This window comes from Ailuropoda melanoleuca, chromosome 4, assembly GCF_002007445.2.
Source record: "Ailuropoda melanoleuca isolate Jingjing chromosome 4, ASM200744v2, whole genome shotgun sequence".
Classification (NCBI taxonomy): Eukaryota; Metazoa; Chordata; class Mammalia; order Carnivora; family Ursidae; genus Ailuropoda; species Ailuropoda melanoleuca.
In genome coordinates, this window is record NC_048221.1 from 121838339 (window position 1) to 121855264 (window position 16926).

Consider the following 16926-nt stretch of genomic DNA (forward strand, 5'->3'; position numbering starts at 1 on the left):
AAAAAAGGACCCAGTTATGTGATTGGTCCAGGAGAAGATATTAGTATCCCCATTACACTGAGGGGAAACGGAGGTCGAAGGGGTAACTGACTTGCCCAAAGTCCCAGAGCTAGCCAGTTGGAACCTGGCCTGTTTTCCTGGTCTGCCCACCACCCAGGTAAGAGAGAAATAGAAAGTGCCCACTGGTCAATTCTTTGCTCGTCCGTTCAACAAACACTTCCGGAGAATCTCCTTTGCCTCGCGCTGAGGACTCTGCGCCTGCCCTCTTAGAGAACGCCACCAAGTGCAAAACTCAGATGTGAAGCAAACAATCACACAAGTAAATACACAAATGCAAACCGTGAAAAGAGCTAAGAGAGAAAACTGGAGGGCGTCATTAGAGAGTGTCACTGGGATGGATGCTGGAGTCGAGGAGGCCTCTCTGAGGAAGGCTTCTGAGCCAAGCAAGAAGGATGAGTGGTACCCCCAGTGAGGAAAGGAGGGAGGTGGGGGAGCAGCCTGTCAGAGCCTGGGGCCAGAGAGAGCCCACCTGCTCCAGGACTGGAGGGTCAGTGTGTCTGACAGCAGACAGCAGGGGATAGAGTGAGCAGAGAGCAGGGGAGAGCGTGAGCAGAGAGCAGGGAAGAGTGAGCAGAGAGCAGGGGAGTGTGAGCAGAGAGCAGGGGAGTGTGAGCAGAGAGCAGGGGTGAGAGTGAGCAGAGAGCTGGGAAGAGTGAGCAGAGAGCAGGGGAGTGTGAGCAGAGAGCAGGGGAGTGTGAGCAGAGAGCAGGAAAGAGTGAGCAGAGAGCAGGGGAGTATGAGCAGAGAGCAGGGGAGTGTGAGGAGAGCAGGGAAGAGTGAGCAGAGAGCAGGGGAGTGTGAGCAGAGAGCAGGGAAGAGTGAGCAGAGAGCAGGGGAGTGTGAGCAGGGAGCAGGGAAGAGTGAGCAGAGAGCAGGGGAGTGTGAGCAGAAAGCAGAGAAGAGTGAGCCGAGAGCAGGGGAGTGTGAGCAGAGAGCAGGGAAGAGTGAGCAAAGAGCAGGGGAGTGTAAGCAGAGAGCAGGGAAGAGTGAGCAGAGAGCAGGGGAGTGTGAGCAGAGAGCAGGGGAGTGTGAGCAGAGAGCAGGGGAGTGTGAGCAGAGAGCAAGGGAGAGAGTGAGGCACAGGCACAGGGTTAGGGCAGTCGCCTCAGGCACAGGGGACTGTTCAGGAGCTTACTCTAAGCACATCCAAAAACCACGGGGTCAAAACTAAGGATGTACTGTATCATGTCTAACATATCATAATAAAAAATTATTATAAATTAAAAAATAAAATAAATAAATAGATAAATAAAAACAAAAACCATGGGTGATTCTAAGCATTGCTGGTGGGAGTGGGAGGGAGAATATGATCAGATGGGCAATTCAGCAGGATCCCTCTAGAGAGAAGACTAGAAAGAGGAGAAGGAAGCAAGGGTGGGAATGGGAAGGTTAGTCAGGAGGCCCGTGCAGAGCCCAGGCAAGAGGTACATTCCCAGGAGGGTGGCTCACAGCACCCTGGGTGGGTGCGCCCTGGCCAGCTGGATGCCTACTGATTCTCACAGCCATGTGGCCTGGGATCCCTGGCCTCAGGGTGGGTGGGAGGCGGGCGGGCAGGGCCCAGCACTCACCTCGGGAGGATGCTGCCAAGCCCTCCGAGAGCCTCCTTTTCTTGAGCTTGTCCTTGATCTGGGTGGTGTCCCGGGCCACGCTGTTGGCCTCAGACTCCAGAGAGGAGAAGGGTGCCAGGGGGTTGGAGCCCAGAGACAAGGCCGCAAGGCTCCTGGGGTGGCCATTTCTGGCCTGCCAGCCCTTCAGGGGGGCATCCAGCTTGAGGCTGCTGGGGTCCCCGTGTCCACTCACGAACTGCAGTGGCTTCTCCAGCAGGACACTCGGAGCTGGCTGGAGGGAGGCTGAGGGAGACAGAGGCAAGAGTGTCCAGGCACACAGTACCCACTGTGGTACCAGGTACCAGCGAACTCTTCGGGGCTATTCCTTAGAACAGTCCGGTCTTGCCCCATGAATCCTGATCATTCGATGTTACCATTGCTCCTTGGGTCAATTCATTCATTCAACAGTATCTGGGAAGCCTAACCTTAACAAGACCTGTGTCATGAGCTACTCAAGGGAAGAAAAGGGGAGTCAGTATGCAGCTCTGTGACAGCACAGACATGAGGCCATAAACATTTAAGGAAGGCCTTCTGCCCAGGGACCACCATCCAGCAATCTCCAGGATCCCAACCAATCCATTCAATATGCCTGACAATACCAAATGCAGATTGAAAAGAGAAGTTCAGGTGACTCGGAACAAATCATGCTTCCGTGCAGACACCAGCTTAGCCAATCACTCTTTCCACAAACATTCAGTGAGCATCTCCTAAGTGCCAAGCTCTGTCCAGGCAGTGGAGACCCAGAGATGGGTGAGACATAGTCTTTGCCACGAAAGGACTTTCAATCTATTAGGGAAATAGGATTTGTCCCTAAATGGGTTCATTACAAGGTAAACTGTGAGATGTGCCACGAGAGATACCAACAAAATGCTTTGTGCATACAGAGGAGGAAGAGAAGGATCTGGAAAACCTTCATGAAGTGGTGATGTTTGAACTGGGCCTTGAAGGAGCCTAGACCATGGAAGGGCCAGGGAAAACAAATACAGAGACCAGCTTTTAGAATCTCTGCCACACACACAACATTTTTTGGAAGGCCTTGACCTAAGCCACGAGACCCGCAGAAGAGGCCACAGATCCTGGACAGCACCAGACCTGGCAAAGGCTGACCTGGGTGCCGGCCACAGGCCTGTAAGGGGAGTAGCCCAAAAGAGGGCCAGTAGCTAGAACAATCATGTTCCCAAGCAAACACGGGAGTGGGGGCTCTGCAGAGAAGAGGGTCTGAAGCTAGAAGTTAGAGCAGAAAGTGGCCGAGAATCTGAATGGCTGTCCTGAAAATCACCATGCCATCAGCTGCCCTGCTAGAGGTGCCCCCGTCCCCACCACCACCCTGGCTGCGGAATGCCTGCCCAGACCCCCAGGCGAGGGGCTGCAGACCCTGTCTTCCTGGGGCTCACGGGGGGGCTTTCCCTGGGTTCTGATGAGAGTGAGGGGTGTGCTGGGATCCCCACTTCCTTGTTTCTGGGGGTCCCCCTCTGTGCACCTCCATCCGCTGGGGCACAGAATTTTTAGCAGGGGACCACAGTAAAAATAGCTGGAGGACACGGCCAGGCATCTAAACCAACTCACGTCCTCTCTCCAGGAGGGGGCCCAAGGTCTGCTCTCTGGTCCCTAGCCCTGACTGGGCAGCTGCTGGAGGAACTCCAGTTCTGTGCCCCCAGTCCCCAAAGAGGCCACCCAGAGCACTGGAAGGCCATTTGCTGTGACCGAGTCAGCAGACCAAGTCCCCCCCACCTCACCTGCTTCATAAGTCTGCAGCCTGGAGTCACTGCCTCCACCTGGGAGTGCACGGGGCCCTGCACTGGTCCGAGGGACACTCCCACAGTACACGGCCACCGGAGCCAGAACCTTGGCTGGGGACAGAAGCACGGGAAATCCACTGACACCAGGACTGGGGAACAGGCTGCCCCAGCACTCTCCCCCTCAGGGTCTCTGTGGCCCATCCCCCAAACGAGAGCCTGGCCCACAGATTGGGGGGGGCGCTGCCCCACACCCAGCAGGCCAGGGCCCTGCCTGCTAAGGAGGTGGAGATGCCCAGACCCTCCCTGAGGGCCCAGCCCCATTCCTCTGACCACAAAACAGGCCAGTTCCTCAGCCAGCCCACCAGCACGGAGAGTGGAGGCAAAGCCAGCCGAGTTTCTAGAACATTCTGAGCCTTTCTCTGGGCCCAGGAGCCCATGGAGAACAAGTTGAGCATGGAGGGCCAGCGTCAGCCAGCAGAGAGCTGGGCCACCTGCCTGGCTCCGTCTTCCAGGCCAAGTGCAGCCCCTTACCTGCGGAGACAGCATCACGGGTACTCATGCCCTGGGTGGAGAAAGTGCCTGGGAGTTTGTCCAGAGGCAGCAGCTACTTCCGGGCCGTAAGCACAGTCCTTGGGGATCCAGAAGGCTGCAGCCTGTAACATCCAGGGTCCTACTATAGGGAGCAGCAGAGCGATGTCAGTACAAGTAAACACTTTTTAAAGGACTTTGCAGGAAGCACAGCAGGAAAAAGTATTCTTGGAGTGAGGAAATCTGCTGCTGGACCAAAGGATGCCTCTTCTCTGACATTCTGACTCTCTGAGATGCTTGAAGCTTTCCAGGTGCCAAGGCTGCGTCACTGTGAGCAGAGCGGTTTATGAAGAGTGTCACCAAACCCAGTAAGCTGGCTTCACGTGTGGCTTTGACAAGGACACCTTAGGGTCTCCGGGGAAGGTGGAATTTATCAAGGCAGAGCCTGACGCCTTCTTTCTCCATTAGTTTCTATTTTCTGCAAAATCCCATTTTCTCTGCCTGCTGCCCTGGAAGCTCCTGACAAATGTCAAGCTTTGTGGCTCTGCTTATCCCTCAGATACGTGGCAGGGTCTCCCCAGAAACCGGCTCTCTAGTTTTCTCTTGGGATATGCCAGGCTCTCTCTGCACGAAGTTCTTGGCCCACATTCTCACCAAGCCATACACTTCCAACCCTGTCAGAGAGTAATTTCATTGTCCTGGGGCCAACTGCTTGGCCACATCAAGCCTCTTCCTCTCCCTTAAACCTCTGGGGTCAGTCATCAGCTCTTGCTCGGGACCTAACTTCATTCTCTTTGCGTGTGACAAGAGTCTCACCCAGACTCTGTGACTTCACACAGTTTTATAGTCTCTGCTGAGGTAAAGGTGACCATTTTCACCCTGACAGATAGGGAGGTGGGTGGCCAGAGCCTAACAGTGACAAAATCAGGTGTAAAGGCCACATCTCCCAGTCTCTACTCTGGAGTAGCTCCCTCGAGATATCATCTGGGGACAGGACAGGATGCAGTGCCAACTTGCTTTTGCTGAGCAGCAAATCCCAACTCAGAAACTGAGAAAACCTGCCTTCCGTCTGGAAGCCAGCCTGCCACCGTCCTCACCCTGGCCCCAGAAGGCAGAGCGGCTCCTAGCAACACTTCTGGCCCCAACAGAGGTTCCAGCCCAGCCTTTGCCTGGTCTCTCTGCTTACGTCCTCAAGCACTCAGGTTCTCTGTGCGAGGAGAATTTTCCTCACAACTCCCTATGTGCTGACGACTAGGATAAGTATTTGGCCAAAAGGGAATGTCGGTGAGACACAGAACTTCTCCTGAGCAAGGTGGTGGGAGACTACTCCGCAGGTCTCAACACCCTGCCCCTCGCCCCAGTAAGCTGGCAAAGAGACTCAAGAGATTGGCAAGGCAGCTGCTTCCGCCAAAGCCCAGCAGGAATGTTCCAGGTGGGCACAGGTCATCCACAGCTGAATTAGAGCAAACAAGCTAGAGTCCAGGCTTTGCAGGCAGTGAGAGCTCAGACTCCTGCTACCGTATCTAACCAGAGCACTGGCTTTCTGTGCAGAGAAGTTAGCTACAGCCCCTGTTCTCAACTGTGGCCGCCGATCAGAATCACCTGGAACCTGATAAAAAACGACAGATTCTAAGGCCCCACCTCCGACCCCTACTGAATGAGAGTCTTCTAGGGAACAGGCCACATGGATCTGTTTGGTTTGTTTTTCTTAACTCCTGAGTGATTTCGATGTTCAAACAGGATTGAGAACCACTGGGCTACAGTTTGGATTCACTTTCTAACGAGATCTCAGCCCTGCTTCTCACCTTCTGCTATCAAAGTGGTTATTGCTACCTCAGTTTCCCCAAAGTGATCACTCTCTAGGAGGCTAAAGAGAAGATTTGGAGCTGCCTGAGAGTACAGATGGCATAAGTCTCAGTGGCCACAGTAGACAGCAAAGGGCCTTCTGAACAAGACAGCCCCATCCCCACTCGCCACAACCACCTCAACAGGCAGAACGGCCACTGGCCAAGACGGCCGACATGACTCCATGCCCTGGGGACACCCGCAGTACAGAAAGGAGTCCTGCATCCACATCACAGCTTGCCAGGGCAACCCAGCAGGCAGACCCCCTCTTGGGCTTGCTCCTGACTGTGTCACATGTCTGACCCCTTAGGCCCTCTGGGTCTGCATGCAGGATCTCCTGGGCACCTGCCCAAGGGGAGGTGGCCACAGCTGTATATGGACAAACAACCATGTCTTATGTCACATGTGAGAAGGATGAGCGGCACCTCCCCAGGAAAACCACAGAGGCCCAAGACCTGGTAGGAACTTAAAAATCTATGTACAAACTCTAAAAACCAACATCAGAAATTCTAGCACCAATGTGGCTAGAACTTTGGGGTTTAGTATCAACCAGACTTAGCACCTGATCCCCAAGACACAATCCACTGAGCCCCCATTAGCACCTGGCACTGTTCTGTTCTGGGCACCGAGGAGTGACTGTTCCCTATTGGAACAGCCGATCCCTGACCTAAAGGGCTAATAGCCAGTGGGTTCTGGGGTCCAGGATTCTGTCCTCACTCCCTGAGGCTCTGGATTGACCAAGGTAGCTGGCTCCTCCACCCTTGGCCTCGGTTTTCCAGCTTCGGGAGTGGAGTGACCCAAGGTAACTGACTGTTGTCCACTCCTTCCACTAAAGCTATGGCTACAGAGGTCCCATGGTGACTGGCACCACAGGAACGAAAAAAGGTGACAGAAGGGACTCAGGTTTCAAGTGGAAAGGAAACAAAGCTAGAACTGGCCCAGTAAAGCACGTCAGCCCCAGGGACAAGATCCCAGTCACCCCTGTGCCCGCAGAGGCCCCAGAGGAGTCAGGCCCCCGATCCCGAGATGCAGGCCCACCTGCCCCCTTCTCAGGGGCTGCCACACGTGCAGCTTCCTTCATGTGGCCGTGACACTACCCACTCCTCCTTTTAGAGGCCTCTGAGAGACGTGCGCTCCAGGAAGTCAGAGTTCTCGCCCCCTCCAACGTGCTGGGTGGGCACAGTGGTGCCATGCGAAGGTGGGTAGAGAAGGGGACTAGGGCGAAGATGGTAGAGTGAACAAACTGAGGTTTTGAACCCAAACACGTCCCCCACTGAAACAGTCTCTCTCTGGAGAGAGAACCCAGCTGGGCACCCCGACCACTTGCCCCTCCCATATTAACTTTAATTCCTCTGAGCTTTGGTTCTTTATCTGAAAAAAATGGCCTACCAAAGGGTTTGGTCGAGATTCAGTCATGTGTGAAAAGAACTCAGCACCATTGCTGGTAGATAGTCAATAAAATCAGGTGTGGACTCTTCCACTCCCTGCCCCCGCCCATGCGCCATCTTTAAAGTTATGATGGGCCAGCCCTCCGTCCCTACAAGATAGACCCAGGTGACAAGGGTGCCCCTCACATGGAGGAGACAGACGTATCCATTGAGTCAGAGGCTCAAACCGGCGGGGCCGGGCCCTCCTGCAGTTCTCACCTGGGATGCTGTGTTGTGAAGCGACACCAGGCAGAGCGCAGGGGGTCCTGGGCAGAGATGGGCATACAGGAGACCAGCAGTGCTGTCGGACTAGGCGCCTGGAGACCCTCCACAGGAGGGCAGCATCCTCGCTGGGGCTGGAAGCAGGGTCTAGATGGGGAGGGAAATGGGAAAGGCCTCGCAGGCTGAGAAAACAGTCTGAGTAGAGGCGTGGAGGAACAAACAGGCTGTGAGGTTGGGGTTTGGCAGGAGGACCCCAGCCTGGGAAGGCGGAGAGCGGCGTGGTGAGGGAAGGGGACTCTAAAGACTTTTTGAGGAGAGGAATGACATCATCTGACTCCTGAGGCTGGAGTCATCCCAGGAGTCTTCTCCACCAAATCCAGGAGACTGATCCCCCCACCCCCCAGACACCCCAGAAGAGGCACCCAAGGCCTCCCACGCAGGCTCCTAGCTTCAGGGGTGACTGGCATGTGGGCTGGCAGGAAAGCAGCTCACAGATGACATGGCCCCCAACCCTAAGTGCCCCCCTCACCAGCTCGGGAGCTACACCCACTGGCTGCATATGCCGCCTCCCTGCCGTAATGGGATCAGGTGGGGTCAACACTCCTGTAACCCTCTGCGCTCCAGACAACAGGACGTGCAACAGCTAGCAGCCCCGCGGGACTGTAAAGAAACACAAAGTGCCAAACACGGTGCCTGGCACATAGTAAGCGCTCCATGACTGTTTGCAGCGCGCATGAATGAAGCAATCAAAATTACAGCCCATCTTTACAGACAGTCTTGTTGAGCAGAAACGAGGCAAGGGAACCAACGGTTCTTAGTTCCATGCTGTTCTGCGCCAGGCGTGGGGCTAGGTGCTGCCACAGGTAGAGCAGCAAAGGCAGATGTTATCACCCTTGTTTTATGCCTAAGAAGACTGGGGCTCAGAGACGTTAAGTAGTGGGATGAAGGCCATGCAGCTGGCCAGGGGAGGCAGCGGGGCTGACGCTCTCTGCACGGGAGGCAGAAGAAACCCGGGGCTTCACAGCGTGCCACAGCCCCACATTAAATTCCATCATCTACCAGCAGCAAGACTTCACACACATTACTTAACCTCTCTGAGCTTCCATCTAACTGCAAGGGGGAAATAATAATGCCTTTCTCACAAGGTTACCGAGCATATTCAATAAAATATGAAAAGCAGCTCAAATCATCTGGCCCCTAAACAAGAATTCAACAAATGGGGGCTATTAATATTATTCTTTAATAACGATTTTAGTGTGTGTGTTAAGATATGCAAGAAGAGGGAAAATGTCCTTTTTGAAAGTTTTTGGGGCAAGAAACTCCAGAGGCATGGCTGAGGCTGGGTGGCAGAATGAGGTGCCACCTGGCGGATGTCCTTCATTGCGGAAGTTTTCTGGGGCGAGGAGGCAGCGGACAGGCTGGGGCAGGACCCTTAGAAGAGCAGCTCAAGTGTCACCTTGCTGGGAAATGCTCCGAGATCCCTTCTTACCAGAACAGACAGTCTGTGAAGAAGGCCGCTGGCACCTGCATCTTCATGACTTTCCGGGACAGGGTGGATCTCAGGTCAAGGGCCCCAAGCAGAACTTCTCGACCGTTTTTTATTCCCAACACAGCTAAGGAATGTGGCCTTCCATTTGCACTAGTTCAGTGTGTGTGTTGGGGGAGGGGAGTAGGTACAGAGAGAGGAAGAAGAGAGCTGCCTCTATGTCCAGGGCTGTGACATTCAAAACAGCCACCCACCTCCCAGGAATTCTGATATGAGACATGGGAAGGCTGAGAGAAAGGTTTTGGTTGAGAAAAAGTTTTATTTAAGCTCTGTTTGGAAAATAATGACAGTAAATGACCAGCACAGCTGCCCTGTGTGATTGTTCAGGTTGGGCACTGCACAAGACATCATAATTAAGGGGACATCATTCACACTGCAGACCCTACAGATTTGCACATTTATTGCCCTTCTTTGATGAACAGAAGTAAAGTGCCTTGATAAAGAGGTGTCTTTTTCTAGCTCACACAAAGGCACGGGATGAGCAGTGAAAAGGGTATGTGACATATCCATAAATTTACAAAATTCAAAATCTTCTGAGCCTGCCCCACTTTTGTGTATCATCTTGGTACAGATATAAATTAGAGATCAGAACATGTGCTAGTAATTCAACGAAGCTTCACGTGGTGGGGCAAGAGGTGCCTCATCTGCTTCTCTTGTCTCTGAATTTTGAGCTGTAAGAGACCTGAAGGTCAGCTAGTCCCCTGGCTGGTAACTGAGGGGTTAATGTGGGCTTGGGGAGGCTACAGGACATACCCAGGGCCTTCAAGAGCCAAAGCGTATCGAGGGGGCCATACCCCTGCAGGTATCACACTGGCCACCAGCTGGCAAGGTCCTCAGCTCTCTTCCCCCCCTCCCACAAATGGGCACCTCAGCACTGGGCAGGGCAGTGCCTCAGACCACAGGGCCTGGTCAGAGCCATGACAACGAGTTCCTGAGGACTACGTTTCCTGGTGGGCTGGGCGCCATTGTGTCAATCCTGCTTGAAATCACACAGCCACTGGCTGGCACTTGGAAACCTTCTGTCCATCCACCCTGACATTTCCACCATCAAGGGCTGAGCTGTCCAAGAGCTTGGTCCTAGTCCTGGAGTCGGACAGAGAGTGGCCCGGTCCATGTCTGGTGGAAGGCTTCCCGCATGTTTCCCTGCTCAGGGAGCCCTGCCCAGCAGCCGGAGCTCCAGTCATCAAACTGCACAGGTGCAAGAGGACCAGAGGGGCTGAGAAGGAGGAAACACCTCTTCCAATCAGCATCTCAGCAGACTTGGGGTGGCCATGCCTAGCGTCTAAATGCCTGTCCCATTCCAGGAAATGGCTCTTGACAAAGGTCTCCCTGTAAGAAGCTCAGCAGACTTCCCCACCAGCTCTATCCTTTCCCATGGACCCAGGAGAAAGCTGACTGCTTGACCAAAAGCTAGAACCTTCCATGTGCCTCTCCAGGACATACGCCAGGTTTTGCCTGGAAAATGGAAAGGGCTTCTGTGAAGAGCCATTTCTTCAGTCCCCATTTTATTAAAGGGAAAGCCAAGGCCCCAGGAAGGGATGCAAGGAGGGCCAAAACCCAGAGGTTTTGAAGCATAAACACAGTGGAAATGTCAGACCTCCAGAAAGCTGCAGGCTGGAACTGCTGGAGCCTAGGGCTGCTGTTCCAAGATCGATGGCGGAAGAATATTGTGGATGAGTGACTGTCCCCTAAGAAGGAGAATGGGGGTGCAGGGACAGAGGGGCCCGGAGGGCAGAAGAAAATGGAGGTCGGGAAACAGCACCATGAGGGGGCTGAGCAAGGAGACCAGGGGAAAGGGGCCTCCCCCAAAAGAAGGAAAGCCAAGAGGAAGAAAGGCAAGACAGGCCCTGACCCCTGCTGATTGGAGAAATGCAAATTAGTCAGACTGCGGTCGCCAAAGATGGCCAAAAATGAAGACTCGGAGGACATTAAGTGTTGGTGAAACGCGGAGCAGCCAGGGCTCCGACGCAGGGCTGGCGAGGGGCACGCAGGCACGGCCACAGGGGAAAGCGCTCTGGTTCATCTACTACAGTTACAGACGTGCGGGCTCTCTGCCCAGCAAGACCGCTCCTAGCGTCTACCCTCGAGAAAACCTGGCATGTTGTGAACCGAGACCGAAGTACGAGAATGTTCACAGCAGCTCTGATGGCAATGGCCCAAATCTGGAAATAATCCCAATGCCCAACAGGAAACTGGAGAAAAATTTATGGTATTCATGCCGCGGAACATTCCACAGCAATGAAAATGAACAAAACTACTCAACGCCAGTCCACTCAACACCATGGGTGACTGCGCAGTCCATGTTTACTGAAAGAAGCTAGGCACAAAGGACTCCTGAGGCTGCCATTCTGTGTGTATGAAGTTCAAAGAGAAAATTCCTAACAGCTTAGACATGCACGCAAAGATGGTAAGACTTTGTGCAAAAGCCAGGGGAAATGAGGAATGTGGTCAACCGTGGGGGGCAGGGAGGCGGCTGTGATAGGAAGGGACCTGTGGGAGAGGTGGCTGGGGGCTGCCCTAGAGGGGATCTCTTTCCTGCCCTGGGCGGTGGTGGCTATGCATTGACATTATAATGCTACTTTGAACGGCTGGTGAATCTTATACACTTTTCTGTGGGCAAGAGGTTGAGTATAAAACAAGTAATAAACTTCTAATCATGTCAGGGAGCAGAGTCAGGTGCCTGTGAGGTGACCCTGGGGGCAACAGGTGACCTTGAGGTAGGTCCCTCCTGAGCTCAGCCTGACACCTCCCCGGCACTTGCTCCCACGACAGTCCCCCTCCAAGTCCGCTAGGCTGCAGGGCCTGAGCTGGCCAGCCTGGGGTTCAAAACCCTCCACAGGGATGCACCCACTGAGCACAGACCCTACAGTCCCTTCCAGAGCTCTGGAAGAAACACCAGCCCTTCGAGGTCCCAAGCCAATATGAGCCCTTGTCCTGGAGAGGCAGTTCACGAAACCCTTGTTTCGGGAGCCCAAAACCTGCTCTGGAAAGGAACGCAACCATCTCCACTGTAATAATAATGGCACCAACAAAAGTAAGTTTCGTCGAGCACCGGAGCCAACACACTCCCCTCTCTCCGTACCATCTCCACCCTTCCCAAGCCCCGGGAGAAACGTCACTTAACGCCCACTTTACATGCGAGGACACTGAGGCTCAGAGGAAAAGAGCCTAAGTTCACACAGCCAGTAAGAGGTGGAGCCCGGATTCAAACCCAGACTCAGGACCGCGGTAGTGGAAGCATCCAGGCCTTGCAGCAGGCAGAGCTGGCTTTGAATTCTGCTTCTTCCAGCCTGTCCAAGGCCTGCACCCCAGCGCCCCTAACACAGAGCCTTCCTCATCCCTCTGGCACCATCACCCGCAGCACCCCCAGAGAGTGGAGATTACCCCCAAACTTGGAGCTCTGCCGGAGGCCGTGGCCAGCAGGAGAGGGCAGCCCCCTTCCCTAGCTCGCAGGCTCAGAGAGCAGCAGGCTCTGCAGAGAGGAAGGGACCGCCCCACAGTGCCATGGCCTCCATCCCCCAGAGCCCTTTGTCCATGCTTCAGATCAGCTCCCCCACACTCTTCTGAGGACTCCAGCCAGGCTGACCCTCCTCCCACTCCCTTCTCCCCTGCACATCCCCCTTACCTCTCTGTCCAGAGGCCAACCCCGGTCACTGGAGGAATCCAGGCTCTGTCATCTCTCCGTGGACAATGCGGCCCATGGGTACAGAGGGGCAAGGACGAGGTGGCCCCAGGCCTGGCCAGCCCCAGGCTGTGGAACAGGCCCCTGGCCTGCCGCGAGTGAGCTTCTGGCCTCTGCCAGGCTCTCCTTGAATAAACAAGGCTGCATAGCAACTGCTGCTCTGAAGGAGCCCATAGCTCCTACATGAGGGAGAGAAGGAGCCAGGAGACATTTCCCCTTGGCTTCATTTCCTTTGGGGCCCTGCCAGGCTCAGGGCACTCCCAAGTGGCCAACCTGTCCTGTGGGGCTACCGGTGAGAGACAGCTGGGCCCCACTGCGGGGTGACCACAGCAAGGGAGTGCGTGGCCGTCTTGGGGCAGGGATGCCGCTGGCAGTGAACCCCTGGTTTTGCTGCAGGGGCCTATGAGCCCAATTCTGGTTCAGCTATCAAGCTGTTTCTAGATACAGAAGGGCAGGGAGTGTGAGCACCCAGGCCTGCGCAACAGGCAGAGCTGGCTGGGAATCCCGATCCAGCTGCTTCTAGCTGTGTGACCTCTAGCCAGTCCTTAACCTTTCTCAACTTGTTTCCTCATCTGTAAAATGGGGATAACAATACTGACTTGATAGGGTAACTGTAAGGATTAAATAGGGCAGGTAACAGGCTTGTGATTACGTCCAGCCTGTCACAGGCCCCACATCCCCAGCAGAAACACATGCAGAGCAAGAAGCCTGTGGCCTCCTCCCCAGCCAGATTTCACTATCGCAGCTTTTGGAAAATGTGAACACTAATAGTCCCTACGTACTTCCTCACTGCGCCCAGGCCCTCGTTAGGAACACCAGGCTGACATTGTGACAACTGTTCCCATTCCTCACGCTACCCGCTTCTAACTCTCCCCATCCAAGCGGCACGACAGGGTGGGGACGATGGGAGCCAGGGGCCTCGTTGACTTTATGCAGCCTCGCAAAGAGCCACTTGCCCAAAGACACTATGAAGTTTTCTAGGCGGGTCCCCCACAGTGTTTACAGGGGAACAGGCAGGCATACATAATACAGAGCAGGGAAAGCGGGCAGGAGCCTGGTCACTCATCCAAGAGGCCTGGCCGACTGAATCATACGTGCCCAGGGATTACTGACTGAATGCTCTCCTGGTCTTTCCAGCACTTTCCTGGGTTCTCTCCTCTTCTTTGAGACACCACTGAGGGTGGGCCTGTGGGGCCTCTCCCGAGGCCCTGGAAGGAACAGCAACCACGCTCCACGAAGGGACCAGAAGGGCCAGCCCATAAGCACTGAGAAGATTCCCCCACGGCAGGTGCCGGCCCCGGGACTGAACCTCACAGGCCCACTGAGCTCCACGGGAAGGCTGCTGCCCTCCCTCGCTCCTCGGGGGCAAGCTGGCAAGGTGAACTGAGCTCCTGAGCTCCCTTTACAAAGGCCCCAGGAAGGAGGCACTGCCTCCAAACCAGGACCAGCGGCAGCTAGGAGCAGGAAGAGGCTTCCATGTGTTTTGCCCTGGACTCCCCCTGCAAGGTAGTACGAAAAAACCTGAGGCTACAGATGGGGAAACTGAGGCCCAGCAAGGTGAGCCCTTGCCCATGTTTCATAGCTTATCAATGAGGGTAAATCATCAGTGTCAGAGCCAGATAGCGCGGGGACAGGATGAGGTCAGCCTTCATGTCCCTGAGCTCTGCTGGGAGAGGGCATGTGTGCACCCCCCTCCAAGCCCATCCTTACCTCACAGCCCAAGAGTCAGAGCTTCGAAAATACAGATCCGATGATCACTCCCCAGCCCGACAACCCTCATGGCTTCCAGTGTCCTTAGGTAAAGCCACACTGGGCACCACATCCGACAAGCCCCTCCAACCTGGGCCCGTCCTGTTCTCCTTCAGCCCCGTCTCTCCCTGTGCCTCCTGCTCTCCTCCTGACCCTGCTGGACCGTGGGCCGTAACGCGTCTCCCGTGGCCTTCCTGTGCCACATTCTCCGCCAGATGCCGGGAACACAGGAAAGATGACATTTGCCCTTAGGAGCTGAGTAATGGAGAGAGACCCCCCAAACTCCCTGGGCATTCCTGCATTACCTACATTTCGTGCAGCCCTTGACAAGCGGGGCTCTGGGGGCAGACTGGATCTGATCCCAGCCACTGCACGAGCTCACACAAGACACAAGCTGTTGGAGCCCCGGCTTCCCCACGTGCCAAGCAGGGAGGAGCGGAGCTCTCCCCACCTCCCGGGGTGTTTGACCCTCGGAAAGCACTCGGGGCTCTGCCGAGTGGGCGTGGAGTAGGCACTCGGTGAGTCACAGGCTCCCCATGATGGGGACCACATGACCAGAGTGAGCCTGGGGGCCATGAGGTGTGGTGTCAGCCTGAAGCCTGAAGGCTAAGGGGCTGGCCAGGTGCCAGCAGGGATGGAAGCTATGGAAGCCCAGGGCCCAGGAGCCAGGGGAGTTGCCTGGATGGGAGAGTGGGGGTCTGGGGGTAGGCTGCCATCTGGAAGCTTTCTGGTCACTCACCTGAAGAGATCCCAGAAGGAAGGGACTTGAATCTCCCGCCTCACCAATTTATTGTTATTTCTTTTGCCCTCCTAAATATTTTCAGATCGAATTTTGTCTTCTTTCTTCAAGAAGCCCCCACATTGTTTAAGCTTCAAGCCTCACAAAGCCTAGATCAACCCCTGATGAAAGGGTGCACGGGGCACAGGCAGAGGAATTCCAGAGAGTGGGAGCCTGCGGGGCACAGGCGAAGGGGGTGAAGGAGGAGAGAGCACATCTTAACGTCATCCAAGCCACCTGAAAGACCCCAAACACGTGGCTCTCAGGCCTCTGGGTGTCTGCCTAATAGCTCCCCTTGCATAGCACCACACGCCCACACCACACACAAGCATGCACCCACATGCCCACACATGCATGCACCCACATACATATACATACTTGCATATACACATGCACTCATACACATGCATGCACCCACACATGCATACGCATGTGCATATACACACATACACATACATATATACACATGCACTCGTGCACATGCATATATACACATTCGTGTACAATCACATACACACATATACACACTTGCATATACACACTCATACACACGTGCACATACACACATGCACATGTACACATATGCGAACACTTACACGTGTGCATATACACGTGTGCACCCACATATGCATACACACGTGCATACACACACATGCACTCATACAAACGTGTGTACATACGCACACACATGCACACGCGTGCACATTCACACGTGTACACATGCACAGTCACATGCATGCAGGTACACAAAATCACACATGCACACATACACGTGTGCATATACACATGCACTCACACATGTGCATATACACATGCACACACCACACACTCATACACACATGCATTTACACATAATGCATACACATGTGCATATACACACAATACATGCACACACATACTCATGCTTGTGTGCCTGGTGAATCCCTACCCATATTTCAAGACACAATTTGTTATGGGTTGAATTGTGTCTCCTGAAAATTCATATGTTGAAGTTTCAGGCCCCAATAACCCAGAATGGTACCTTATTTGAAAATAAGGTCTTGCAGATATAACTGGCTCTGTTAAGAGGAGGTACTAGTGGAATCTGGTGGGCCCCAATCCAATAGGACTGGTGCCTTTATCAAAGGGGAAATTTGAACACATGAGCACGCGCGCACGCACACACACACACACACGGAGAATGCCGTGGGAAGATTGGAGTTAGGCTGCCACAGCCAAGCAACTACCAGAAGCTGGGAGCAGGGCCTGGGTCATCCTTCCCTAGCACCTTCAGAGGGAGCATGGCCCTGCCAATGGGGTTGACTTTGGACTTGTGGGCTCCAGCACTCTGAGCCAATAAATTTCTGTTGTCCTAGGCCGCCAGTGTGCTACATTTTACAGCAGGCCCAGGAAACTGACTCAGAGCTCAAGCATCCCCCTCCTGGAGAAGATCCCTCCTCCTTCTAGAGTCTGAGGGCAGACTATCTCCCACTCCTCCCACACCCCATCCTCCCTCCTTCCCCTTCACTCTGCTCTGCAGCCCCCTCTCCAGGCGACATCAACAGGCCCCTTGCCTTCTGGCTCCCTCGGGTTTGGCCGGTGGAAGACAGAAGAGAGAGGCCAGGGTTCTATTCCCCCAGCTTCCCCAGTGCAGTCCTGCTGGGCTGGCTACGCCCCTCACCTGAAGGTCACAGCTCTTCACCCAAAGGTCATGGCCCCTGACAGGCAGCCCTCTGTGTTTCTGAGGTCCTATAACTACTCCCT

At 54.5% G+C, this 16926-nt stretch overlaps 1 protein-coding gene across 1 annotated transcript in view; it reads right to left on the minus strand.

Moving 5' to 3' along the window:
* The window catches only part of TOGARAM2 (TOG array regulator of axonemal microtubules 2), a 61936-nt gene that overhangs the window by 39358 nt on the left and 5652 nt on the right, over nucleotides 1-16926 (minus strand). Inside the window, exons 2-5 of the mRNA XM_034657297.1 lie at nucleotides 7426-7575; nucleotides 3938-4059; nucleotides 3404-3517; nucleotides 1629-1910 (exon numbers count right to left, since the gene is read on the minus strand). Of these exons, the coding sequence (XP_034513188.1) occupies nucleotides 1629-1910; nucleotides 3404-3517; nucleotides 3938-3965 (424 nt within the window). The 5' untranslated portion in view covers nucleotides 3966-4059; nucleotides 7426-7575. The remainder of the gene's footprint in view (nucleotides 1-1628; nucleotides 1911-3403; nucleotides 3518-3937; nucleotides 4060-7425; nucleotides 7576-16926) is intronic.